This window comes from Lepidochelys olivacea, assembly GCF_965140295.1.
Source record: "Lepidochelys olivacea isolate rLepOli2 genome assembly, chromosome: 1".
Classification (NCBI taxonomy): Eukaryota; Metazoa; Chordata; order Testudines; family Cheloniidae; genus Lepidochelys; species Lepidochelys olivacea.
Window position 1 is genome coordinate 121753679 of NC_140411.1, and position 13787 is coordinate 121767465.

Consider the following 13787-nt stretch of genomic DNA (forward strand, 5'->3'; position numbering starts at 1 on the left):
AGAAGTGAATGAGTTATGCTATCATCAAATAACCCCAAGTTCATTTACATGTAGTACACAAGGCTACAGCTTGTCCCCTTGATCTTTCCATGATGTTAGAAGGCAGTCACATTAGAATGTTTCCTTCACTGAGTATTGGTACTTATATTGTGGTTATAAGCAGGAGACAAGCTGAGACACTGAGTGTTTTGTAACTTAGACTAACAAAACATTACAAAGCACATACAAAATCCCCTGAAAACTGTACAATTTGAACAGCAAATGTTAGAACAATGACCCCTATATTATTTACCCAGTGAACAGACTGTTAAGATTGCATGTAGTTAGCAACTATTTAGGGGAAGAAAAACTATAAAGACTTCTGCTCAAAAGGCAAAGTGTTGGGAAAGTACATAAACTAACTGTTCCATAATGCCTCTCCATTTCTTCATTGCCCACAAAACACTGCAAATGAGGGTACCCAAACACCTTTGCACAGATCTAAACTGAGCTTAGGAGCCAGTATCACTATGAAAGATGTATGAATATTTAACCATGGACTGCAGAGGAAATACTACTAGGACAACTATTCAGGTTCACAGTATCTGGCTGAAGCGCTACTATATATCACAGGAACTTATAGCATCACAGTATCTCTTACGCTGGGACACTATTTCAATAATGATTAAAAGGAAAAAGCCACTTATTGGAACACCAATACCATTTCTTGTAGCATCCTGGGTATGTGAAGAGGGAAGTCTCCCATACAAATACTGAACAGGTATGACGCTGTTTTATAATCTCTTCAGACTTCACAAACTAATCTGAGGTGGTGCAGTTCAGCCTACAGAGTGTAATACATTTTCAGTTCAAAAGCTAACAATCTCTTATTATGGTAAACACAACGACATTTTCTGAAAGATTTTGTGCTTTGTTGTCCGGTGTATTCATATGCTACTATGTAACCTCACTAACTAACTCTATTTTAAATGTTTTACATATGACTCAACAATGCCCTCCAGGTTCTCAGAAATTCTATTATTAGTATCACAAGTTGTCTGTCGCGTATAAAGGTGGCAGCAGAATTAAATTATTCAAAAGGCATTTGCTGCTGAACTCATCTAAGTCATTGTTTCATATCTCCCTAAGGGGCAGTGCTGTGGAAGAGTGACTTCTCACCTTCAAAAGGAGCCATGTTTAACAACGTTGCCTCAATTCATAACTTGGTTCAAGTCTGGTTTAGTTACAGCTATAAACAATCACACATCTTCATGGTTAATAGGAGTACAATATTTGATCTTAGCAAAGATGTTCTGGGCAAACATATATACTGTATTTTGCATTTGTTTTTCACAGAAAGTTAGAATTCCCAACACCATGGTGTTAGCACAAAATCCATAGTAGTTTGCACCTGTTTGTTCTTAACTTCATCTTACCATAATACATTATTTTACATCAATTACCAATTGCACTGTATACAAAATGTATCCTAAATTATACTAAAATCTAAGCATCTACCCTCTGTATTTTGTACTCAAACTCAGACAACTCCACGTACATTATGCAACTCATACCTCATTGCTCAGGTACAAGCAACTCATACCTCATTATTCCTGAGATGATTATGTACAGTGCCAGCTCCCAGTTCGGTCTGGGCAGGGCTTCTGCACATGTTGCTAACATATGATATGGAAGAGATGCATTCAATACAAATATAAATTCAGAGCCTCCTGCTGTAATGAATTTCAGTTCACGAATGACTCTGGAAGCAGTGAAATCTGGTGTAAACCTGAAAAAGTAAATGCAGATTGTTACAACTGTCCATATTTTAAGACTAAGTCTAGTATGACAGTTTTAAGTTCTAAATAATTTGCATTATTCATCCTTTTCATATTTTAAAAAGATAATAGCGACTGCAATGACTGTAATTTGGAGAGGTTTGCTGAAACTGACTGAATCAGTGGGATGATCATTAGTCTCCCATACACCTTCACCAAATAGTACCTATGGATATTATTCAAGTAACTTAAGAGACAATGAAATAAGTCTTTAAGTACATACACAGAAAGAACATATTCAATAAGAGGGAAGATTAAAGCCTAGAATTAAGCCAATACCAGAGGGCAGTTTTATCTAGTAGATTAAGCCAACTAGATACAATGGCTGGAATTAAATTTGGACCCATTTTTTTTCCTTTAAGAAAAAAATCAAACTAAAATTATGCAAAAAATGCAAAATTTAAGAGTGACAGTCATTAAGCAATGAAACAGATTACCAAGAAAAGTGGAAAGTTCGTCACTTCATCTTCAAGTCAAGATTGAATATCTTTCTAGAAAGCTAAGCTGTAGTCTCATCACTAATTGTTGAGCTTGATGCAGGTATTAATGGGTGAAATTCTATGGCCTGTGTTATGCAGCAGGCCAGACTACTTAGAGTGCTCCTTTACTGTTTTAAATTCTATGAATTTTTAGTAAAGGCTAATCAATCGGTACACAAAAGAAGCATTAAATACAATCAGGGCCCAAAGATCATTTTTGGAGCAAAGGGTCCTTTCTGTAGCCAATTCTTGATTAAAACACCCACTACAATTTCAGTCAGTGCAGCATACACAAAACCCGCAGGGTTAAAATGCTGTATGTTATGATAGGAGCACTCATAATACAGAGATGGATCCTTTTCAGTACACACCACAATCAATCAAAAGGATATGTTAATCTACGTCTATATTCTACGAGATCCTGAATGAAGTTGTCTTAATATTCATCTGTTTATACAATTCCAAGTTTACAGCAAATTGTTTCATCACCATCCAGTAAATACAACACTGTACTCAGCTGTGAAATCTCTTTAATGAGTTCTTGCAAACAGTTTGTTCCACTTTTAGAAAGGAAAGGAAGCTTCACAATCTTTGTTTGTACAGAAGAAAATTAAGCAACTCAAAGTTTAAATGGGGGAAAAAAAAGGATTTAACCAACACCGATTTCTTACTGAGTAAAGCTTTGTACATACATTTTCTAATGTAAGACTATTCTCAAATGATCTACATGAGGAAATGGCCTCACTCTTCAACAACAATGTACTTACAATATGACAATGTCTTTAGAGGCATTAGCACTTAGTGCAAACTCTTGACAGTTAACAACTTTAAATCCATATCCTTCACATGTATATCCACTGATTTCCATGGACTTCACATTAATCTGAAGCTGCCCTGTGTTTTCCACTTTGAATGTTCTTTTCAGTGTGAAATTTGGTTCTTTTAATTTCATTTCTAAAAAGATATAGAACAAAGCAATTAGGACTGTGTTAAGCCAGTATAGTGCAGTAAATTCATTATCTACAAAAAATGCTTGCGAAGTTCTGTTAGTACCATTCTCACTTTAAGCCCAACAGTGACACTAGGAAATACATGTGTCAGGGAAGTGGTGGATGGTTTAAGTGCTGACCTTTGGACAAGATGTTAAAACAGAGGTCTCTGCAAGCAGTGTCAGATGGCTGTCAAGTAGAATGGTTTTTGTCCAATTCCAGAGCATTCGATTCTCTCACAAAAAACCTGGAGAAAGCTATTGAGACTAATATTGCTTATAAAAAACCAGCCCCCATCCCAATTGTGTAGTAGTGTAAGTTACTGTTCCATCACTGTGTCTACTTTGCTTCTGTACACAGTTTCTCTACTAGCAGCATTTAACTGAACGTTGTAAACATTAATTTCAGATAGAGTACAGATAATACTACACTTACTAACACTAAATTCTTTTCTATCCTGAAAATAAAGCTCACGGATGACGTCAAAGACATTGAAGTCAGCATTGTTAAAAGGAATATGGAAAACCAATGTGAGGCATATGTTCAGAGGTAGGATCTGAGTTTTCAACTTCAACTCAGTTTTCCACACATCACTCAATGGAGAAGGATCTGTCTGACCATCCATGAAGAAATACCATAGATCTCTGGCAAAGGCTGAAGGCCAAATCTTCTTGACTAGTTCTTTAGCCCCAATTCCTGTACCCTCTCCCTTCCCTGCCCCCCACACAAACTGTTAGCATTGAGGGCTGCTAAAGGATTCGGGAAGACAGAGGGCTGGTTGCTTCTTTGGTTTACCTATTCTCCGACTGAGAGATCCAGGGCCATTCTAGTGGGTTTTCTGTTACTTTTATCTGTCTTCACTCTTCTGCTCTTAAAAATTGAGGTTATATAGCCACTAGTATCCATCACTTTAAATTAAAGTAACGTTAGACAGACCTTCATCTGTATGTTTACATTTTTTTAATTAATTTGTTTACAATGACAAAATGCCCAAGACACTATGAAAATAAAAATTTTTGCCCAGAAATATTGCTTGTATATTGAAATACGATATTTTTCATGGTACATCAACTATGAGTTCACACATTTTACATATTTTTAGAGATTCATTTAATCTAGGCATTATAAAACAAGAAAAAGTGATATTTTCTAGTTACTGCAGATATTCGTAGTTGTGTACATCAGATGTCACGAGATTTTCTGTTCAGTGTAATAGGTCTTCATAAAATACTCACTTTCTGAACAGTCTTTTAATAACGTTTCAGTGATCTTAAAACGTAATGAACTTCCTGGACCCGGAGGCTTGCCTGCAACCCTCAGACTTTCAGTTGTTCCTTGGCCTTGTACCATAATGGCATCTATTACAGTCAAATTATTTCTGTATAAGGAGAATAGGGGAAAGAAGAAACATTTAGCAAAATAAATATGTACTCCACTGCTCCGACAAACATGTTCACAAACTATATTACATTACATCCCAATCCTAGAACTGTCTTATGTATATGAGTAATCTCACTCACAATTCCCATGCATAAGGATTTGCAGGTTAGGGGCTGCAGTAACCAACACAAAGCATACTAAAGTTTAATGAAGAAACTTGTAATTTAGTTATAAAATTTTATCATTAACACTTAGAACTGCAAAGCTCCTACATGCTTCTTTCAAACAGTAAACACACTTATTTAAACTCTTGACTTCTCACAGCAAGAATATTTAAGGAAAATAGTGTTTGACCCGTCCCTACTTTCAATACAAGAAGTATAGATGAACTTGAAAAGAATTTAAACTTCTTAATATAGAAAGCATATTGGTAACACATGAATATTAGAAGATATGAACTGAATGCCTTTGACCACTGTAAATCATAGTGTAATGTATACAAACTAAATCCATCATTCCAAATCCTGGAGATTCCACAATTAATCTTGAAACAATGGGACAACTTATTGGTCACAAGTGGTCAAATGTGTAACCTACACATAAATAAGAACCTTATTAACTCAAACCCAATTCAGAGACCTACCATACCTGATGATAATTAATGATGAAACAGTCTTATTAAGAACTGGAGTAAATTTTACTTTGACAGATTTTCTCTCTCCAGGCTTTAAAACTATGTTTAGAACCAAATGTCGAGATAGACCCTCTGCAAATCCTGTAGTGCTCTGCAATGGCTGAACCTTAAGACAATGAAAAATAAAAACCACTTTAAAAAATAAGGAATTTTGCATAGATTCCAGTGAGAACATACAAACTATATTTTCTAAAAAATTCTCATATCAAAAGGTGCTTCCTGATGAAGTTGTTTAAATACTTAATTAGCCTAGTTAAAGTCTTCTAATTCTCTAACAGAAAAAAAAAAGTTTTTTGTTTTTTTTTTTAAAAAAAACACACACAAACATTTATTCATGAGAGTGTCCACCATGAACAGGAAGTTCCCTTCAAGTAATTGCTAAAATACAAATAGTCTTAAGTCAATGAGAGTTTGATCAGGCAAAAACAAACAGGTTGCAGCTGCTATTCTGCCACCAGTTGATATGCAACACTAGTTACTTTTAATTTTTAAGCTACCATAGCCTTTAACAGAAAAACAAAAGATCTACAGCACAAAAAATCCTGCATTTATTACCAACTTGGTAAGCAGCAGGATATGGACCCTGGACTTCAGGAAAGCAGACTTCGACTCCCTCAGGGAACGGATGGCCAGGATCCCCTGGGGGACTAACATGAAGGGGAAAGGAGTCCAGGAGAGCTGGCTGTATTTCAAGGAATCCCTGTTGAGGTTACAGGGACAAACCATCCCGATGAGCGAAAGAATAGTAAATATGGCAGGCGACCAGCTTGGCTTAATGGTGAAATCCTAGCGGATCTTAAACATAAAAAAGAAGCTTACAAGAAGTGGAAGGTTGGACATATGACCAGGGAAGAGTATAAAAATATTGCTCGGGCATGTAGGAATGATATCAGGAGGGCCAAATCGCACCTGGAGCTGCAGCTAGCAAGAGATGTCAAGAGTAACAAGAAGGGTTTCTTCAGGTATGTTGGCAACAAGAAGAAAGCCAAGGAAAGTGTGGGCCCCTTACTGAATGAGGGAGGCAACCTAGTGACAGAGGATGTGGAAAAAGCTAATGTACTCAATGCTTTTTTTGCCTCTGTCTTCACGAACAAGGTCAGCTCCCAGACTGCTGTGCTGGGCATCACAAAATGGGGAACAGATGGCCAGCCCTCTGTGGAGATAGAGGTGGTTAGGGACTATTTAGAAAAGCTGGACGTGCACAAGTCCATGGGGCCGGACGAGTTGCATCCGAGAGTGCTGAAGGAATTGGCGGCTGCGATTGCAGAGCCATTGGCCATTATCTTTGAAAACTCGTGGCGAACGGGGGAAGTCCCGGATGACTGGAAAAAGGCTAATGTAGTGCCAATCTTTAAAAAAGGGAAGGAGGAGGATCCTGGGAACTACAGGCCAGTCAGCCTCACCTCAGTCCCTGGAAAAATCATGGAGCAGGTCCTCAAAGAATCAATCCTGAAGCACTTGCATGAGAGGAAAGTGATCAGGAACAGTCAGCATGGATTCACCAAGGGAAGGTCATGCCTGACTAATCTAATCGCCTTCTATGATGAGATTACTGGTTCTGTGGATGAAGGGAAAGCAGTGGATGTATTGTTTCTTGACTTTAGCAAAGCTTTTGACACGGTCTCCCACAGTATTCTTGTCAGCAAGTTAAGGAAGTATGGGCTGGATGAATGCACTATAAGGTGGGTAGAAAGCTGGCTAGATTGTCGGGCTCAACGAGTAGTGATCAATGGCTCCATGTCTAGTTGGCAGCCGGTGTCAAGTGGAGTGCCCCAGGGGTTGGTTCTGGGGCCGGTTTTGTTCAATATCTTCATAAATGATCTGGAAGATGGTGTAGATTGAACTCTCAGCAAATTTGCGGATGATACTAAAGTGGGAGGAGTGGTAGATACGCTGGAGGGGAGGGATAGGATACAGAAGGACCTAGACAAATTGGAGGATTGGGCCAAAAGAAATCTGATGAGGTTCAATAAGGATAAGTGCAGGGTCCTGCACTTAGGATGGAAGAATCCAATGCACCGCTACAGACTAGGGGCCGAATGGCTAGGCAGCAGTTCTGCGGAAAAGGACCTAGGGGTGACAGTGGACGAGAAGCTGGATATGAGTCAGCAGCGTGCCCTTGTTGCCAAGAAGGCCAATGGCATTTTGGGATGTATAAGTAGGGGCATAGCAAGCAGATCGAGGGACGTGATCGTTCCCCTCTATTCGACATTGGTGAGGCCTCATCTGGAGTACTGTGTCCAGTTTTGGGCCCCACACTTCAAGAAGGATGTGGATAAATTGGAGAGAGTCCAGCGAAGGGCAACAAAAATGATTAGGGGACTGGAACACATGACTTATGAGGAGAGGTTGAGGGAGCTGGGATTGTTTAGCCTGCAGAAGAGAAGAAAGAGGGGGGATTTGATAGCTGCTTTCAACTACCTGAAAGGGGGTTCCAAAGAGGATGGCTCTAGACTGTTCTCAGTGGTAGCAGATGACAGAACAAGGAGTAATGGTCTCAAGTTGCAGTGGGGGAGGTTTAGATTGGATATTAGGAAAAACTTTTTCACTAAGAGGGTGGTGAAACACTGGAATGCATTACCTAGGGAGGTGGTAGAATCTCCTTCCTTAGAGGTTTTTAAGGTCAGGCTTGACAAAGCCCTGGCTGGGATGATTTAACTGGGAATTGGTCCTGCTTCGAGCAGGGGGTTGGACTAGATGACCTTCTGGGGTCCCTTCCAACCCTGATATTCTATGATTCTATCATTAACTTCAAAGCGGTGCAACTTGATTATTCACCACGAGCAATCTGAGTTACAAAATAGTCACCTAGTTTCCTAAAACCCACAGAGGACAGGGTATTCAGAGGGTTGTTTCATGTGCATCTCTAACGCTAATATTACTACTTTGCAATTACATAGTGCTTCACATCTTCGAAGTGCTCTACAATAATTAAATCTTCACAACACACTTTGAGGTAGTCAGGCTAAGTATTACCAATGTAAAAGGAGAACACAAATCTAAAATTTCTAAAAATTTCTCCAGTGACCTTTTCCTGATCTTGATCTTACTGAAGAAAGCACTGATTTATGAGACGATAGTAAAATAAGTCAGTGGTTCTCAACCAGGAGTCCAGTCCCCGGGGGACCACAAGCAGGTTTCAGGGGGCCCGCCAAGCAGGGCTGGCATTAGACTTGCTGAGGCCCAGGGCAGAAAGCTGAAGCCCCATCGCATGCGGGCTGAAGCCCAGGGCCCTGAGTCCTGCCATCCAGGGCTAAAGCTGAAGCCTAAGCACCTTAGCTTTGCAAGACCCTTTGTGGTGTGGAGTCCTGGGCGATTGCCCTGCTTGTGCCTCTCTAAGGCTGTCTCTGGCTTTTATATGCAGAAAAACAGTTGTTGTGGCACAGGTGGGCCATAGAGATTTTATAGCATGTTGTGGGGACCTCAGAAAGAAAAAGGTTGAGAACCCCTGAAATAAGTAACTAGGTATAGCTGAGCTAAAAACTGACTAACTGGAGGGAAAAGAATAAGTGTTTTTATACGTTTGAGGAGAACATCTGCTTAGGGGGATCACAAGTAAAATTTAGACTGTCAAAAAATTCTGAATGAAAAGTGAAGTGACAGATGCCCCACCACCTGGATATTTAAAACTAGCATCCAAGAATATACTGTAGGGAATACTTGTATATCAGTAAGGGGGTAAATAAGCCAACAGATATTTTTCATCTTTAAGTTCTATAATTATATAAAAGAATAAACATACAGGAAAAAAGTTAAATTTGAATTACACACTAGACTTGCAGGAAAACTGCTCTGCAATGTCCGTTAACATATCCAACGGACATCAGATGGCATTAATAACTTTGAAGACTCTATGACTGTATTTTTATTATACAGTATTTGTGTGGCTATGTAAAAACATTAGAAAAGAAGAAAGTGTTTTGAAATACTTACAGAGTTTCTGGAAACCTGGAATTCTAGTGTCCTCAAATTGAAATTTGTTGGCTTACTCAAGTTAAACCTAAAATATAAACATATACTTCTTACCAAACTACATTACAGTGAGAAAGGATGTTCAGGTATTTATGAAATTCACATAATTGACAATATGGCCTTTTTAACACTTTCAAATAATTTATGGATTTCAACACTAACCAAAAGTATAGAATTTATATTAAGATGACTGTAATGAAGACTACACAGATAAAATGGCCACTCATTTTTCTTATTTTGCTTGGTCTCTCCCTTCTCCACTCTGCTTTCCAAAGAGGAAAATCTGAAGCATTTGTTTAGCTCACCAGCTTTGCCCCAAACTGATGGCTGGCAATGGAAGTGTACTAAAGTTTCTTTACCTTTTCATTTCCCATTTATACTAAAGCTCTGAATTCTCTCTACTACACTGCTGCTGTTGATAAATACTGCATTGATTCCCCCCACCTCCCTGCAAGAAGCACATTTGGTATCAAAGGAAGGAATTTAAATATTCCAAACAATACTTACCGCTCTATTAATTTGTCTACAAAAGATGATGGGTTGGAATACAGAGCTAAAGGAAGGAATTGAACATAGACAGGAACATCTGCTGGGTTTTCTAGAAGAATTTCTTCCTCCTAATACAAAAGTAACAATTTGACAAGCGTTTACATGCATATTAATTGTGAATATAGTGAAACTTTTCCAAATATTAAGACCTATTTCAAACTATGCTGTGTCAGTGTAAAATGATCCTATTAACACACACACTTACTGATGAGCTGTTGGTATTTGTAAGTGGGAAACTTAAATGGCGTGGTGAACTGAGTATGGATGGCCAGGCCAGTTCGGCTGTGATTTTCAATATTACATCCTTCTGGAGATCTGTGTCCACTTCAAACATGGCACTCAACCTAGGGGGGAAAAAGTTATAAAATCTACCTTGTGATAATGGAATGTTGATAGCCTAACAAGCAACATTTTGTTAACTTTCCATGCACTCTAGAAAATGTATAATTATTGTAGAATGCACCATTCTTCAATATATTTTTACTTTTGTAAAACATTTGATCTTTACCTGTACTACCGCTATTTTAGTTATAAAAAAGGAAAGCACAAAAGGACAACACAACCACACTGTCTGTGTTGTCACACCTCTGCAGAATATTCTATGCTTTCTTGTTTTGTTCCTCCTATGCCTCCTTCAATTACCAGAGTATTCTTTTGTTACAAAGGTGTTTTATGGTAGTGAGACCATGACTAAGGCTCTGACTACAGTGGTGCAAAAAGGGAGTTAGAGTAAACAGCTACTGCTAAATCCTTTTCTAATACTGTTTGGCTGTCCAGTGTGAACAGGGTCAAATAGTATTAAAACTCATGAGTGGATATGTAAAGTTACTTCTATATACATTAGCTGTTTTTAAACACTGGTCCAAGATAGTATAGCTCCAGCTATACTGGCTTCACAAACTGTGTTAAGGTCTGTCTATGTCATAAATACAGGACACACAGTGAACAATTTTACAGCAATGCCAACTCCCACCATTTTATCACAAGTCTCAGGATATTTGGTGTTCTGACTCTGGGATCTGGTGCTGAATTGGATTTTAATGAAAGTTAGGATTTTCTCAAAGAGTTCCTAACTCCCATGGCTGCAGAGAAAAATCTTGACTATCTGACCCAAGTGAACCCTAAATGTCCAAACCAGAAAGCAAGTGAAAAGAATCTCATATTTATTTATGTTAAACCTCATGATTTATTGAGGCCTGGGTCATGGTATTTGAAAGTTTAGGGATGGTAGTACTGAGGATACATGTTTGTCCCCTGATGCAGTTGCAATGTGATTCCAACTTGAGACCCTCAATTTGGTATCAAATTGTAACTGCATCAGGGGACATTAGACGGGCATTAGCCGGCTAGTCTAACTGGACTAAGATGGTAAATTTTTCTGTATCCCTACTTCAGTTTTCCTCTTGCCTCAGTGATGGTCCCTCCTCTGGCCCAGCTGCTCAGTGCACTCACTCTTCTGAGCGCCACTGTCATGCTGAAAGGTGCAGAGCACAAGTTTAGGGAGGAAATGGAACAGAAGGATAAGTGTGATGAGTAGTCACACCAGGCCAAAGAGATTCTCACCCAGTAAGGGACAGAGTAGCCCAACATCCAAATAAAACTTACTAGCTGGTGTGGAGATTCAGTAGACAGGTGGGAGTACTAGAGATATGGACAAAAAGCCAGGGTTCAACAGGTCTCAAGCACTTCAGCCAAGGCCTTCTGTTGGTGTGACTATACCACTCTGGGCTTTAGTACCAGAGTCAGGTCTGTCCAGTATTCAGACCGAGCGTGCCCTATTCTTTGTTTAAAGTTTCTCTGTATTATTTGTTTCTTTAAGTGAATTTAGAGGGCTTCACACATTCACTGTATCATGTAACTATTTGGAAATGTGTTTTCCTGTATTTCTTTCCCTCCTCCTCAAATATTCTAGCCTTTACTGTAAACTGCAAAAAGCTGATAATTTCGGGGAATTCTGACAGGGTCATATTTCCCTTCCTTTAAGAGTTACTGTTGTGCTTTCTGAGGGATGTGCCAGGCACTTTGGTTATGCTGTTGATATATTTCTATTGCAATATTTCATTACTTATGTAAAGTCTTTTTGTGTTTTCACAAAGTTTAACACATTAATAAAATCCAAGTTAAAATGGATATCATCATAATAAATAGGATCTCTAAAGCACTTTGCCAACGTTAACTAATCCACACAATACCCTTCTGAGACATTGAACATATTATCCACCATTGAAAAGCAGCCATTTCATGCATGAAATATAGCAGATGCTTTTAACAGAGCACAGTAGCACCACACAACAGTTCAACTTCTTAGGCATTAGTTTGAATAGGTTTTTAGTCTCATTGTTATGCTTCATATAACACCTTTCAAAAATGTATCCCAAAATACTTTACACAAAACTAAGGGATTCCTTTATTCATCACTGAAAAGTAGCACTCTCAGTATAGCGGCAAAAGGAGACAATCTAGATAAACAGGAACACAGCAGCTTTACACAGCAGCTATTTTGCACAAGCAATACCACACATTTTACGAATACTTTGCAAACTGGGGTTTCTTTTAGCCTTCTAGTTTACTTCTTAGAAAGGTGCTCAACTACAAATGCACACTAGCTGATTTACCTAACCTAGAAGTTCTCAAACTGTGGTCCGTGTACCACCAGTGGTCTGCAAGCTTCATTCAGGTGGTATGTGGATAGTTCCCTCTAAGGTGCACGCCTGGGAGGCCGCACATGAGAGAATGAAGGGCAACCCACCTAATTAGTGGAGCCGGGCAGGCATGACTCCACTAATTAGGTGCCTGGACCCTGGAGAAGACACACATGTAAGATGAGGTTGTGGCTTTGGGGGGGACAATAGGCGGTAGGGGGCAGTGGGGTGAGAAGAGGGGGTGGGGTGAATTTGGGATGCACAGGGCTGTGGCAGCAAGAGAAAGAAGTGACCTTCCTCAGCTCCAGGGCTGCAACTGCTGGGGAGAGCCCTTCCCAGCCTCAGCTTGGGGGCTGCCACGGCAGGGGAGAGAGGGAGAGACCCCCCATCCTTCCCAGCTCCAGTTCAGGGGCTGCCATGGCAGGGGAGAGAACGCACATCCATCGCGTTAGAAAGGTAAGACAACTGACATTAAAATATGAGTTCTGTGCTTTTATTTGTAGAACAAAAAAACATGAATGATTAAGTTATTTTTATATAGCGCTTTTATCCAGAGTGCTTTACAATAGATCGCTAACGGTATCAACAACATTTGGAAAGTTCATTAAGTGGTCCGCCGAGACCCTCAGAATTTTCAAGTGGTCCACAGGAAAAAAAAAAAAAAAAGTTTGATAAGCACTGACCTAAGCCAAACATAGCACCTTGAGAAAAATATCATTTTCCCCCCTTCAAACTCTTTTAGAATAGCAAACCTGGCAACTATTCCTTGCCCTTCTCTGGCAACACAAGAATTCAATACTGTAAACATGCAACACAAAATAAAAAGAATCAAGTGATTCACAGGGGACAGGGAAAATATACACTCACCTATGACCTGAGTTCTCTCGGATTCCTGCCCACACTCTGAACAAGTTCTCATGCAAATCCCAATCAGAATCCCATGCATCTTCTTGCATCGTTAAGCTGTGCTGAACTTTAGGTTCAGCTAAAAAACAAAAACCACTCTTTTATACAACACTTCAATATCAGTGGGGGGAAAATAAGTTGAGATTTTAATTGCAAAAATGAAAATTACTTACATTTAGATAGGAAAGGCAACCCCACATAACAGTGATTCCCACACTGTAAACCAGGATCAAAATAAATATTTGCTATCTGCAAAAAGTACAAGAATAACTAGATGAAGCAAGCATCTCTGACTAAAATAGAGAAAATAAATTCCCAATAACTGCAAAATTATCAATGTGTTACGTTTAAAGAAAAAC

General features: G+C 39.1%; 1 protein-coding gene across 2 annotated transcripts in view; it reads right to left on the minus strand.

Annotated features, from left to right (window-relative positions):
* Positions 1–13787, minus strand: part of TMEM131 (transmembrane protein 131) — a 184766-nt gene that overhangs the window by 30636 nt on the left and 140343 nt on the right. For both annotated transcript variants that reach the window (XM_084638837.1, XM_084638836.1), the window contains exons 21-29: positions 13602–13677; positions 13390–13507; positions 10086–10224; positions 9839–9948; positions 9293–9359; positions 5314–5465; positions 4521–4663; positions 3064–3250; positions 1583–1768 (exon numbers count right to left, since the gene is read on the minus strand). In XM_084638837.1, coding sequence (XP_084494963.1) covers positions 1583–1768; positions 3064–3250; positions 4521–4663; positions 5314–5465; positions 9293–9359; positions 9839–9948; positions 10086–10224; positions 13390–13507; positions 13602–13677 — 1178 coding nt within the window. The remainder of the gene's footprint in view (positions 1–1582; positions 1769–3063; positions 3251–4520; positions 4664–5313; positions 5466–9292; positions 9360–9838; positions 9949–10085; positions 10225–13389; positions 13508–13601; positions 13678–13787) is intronic.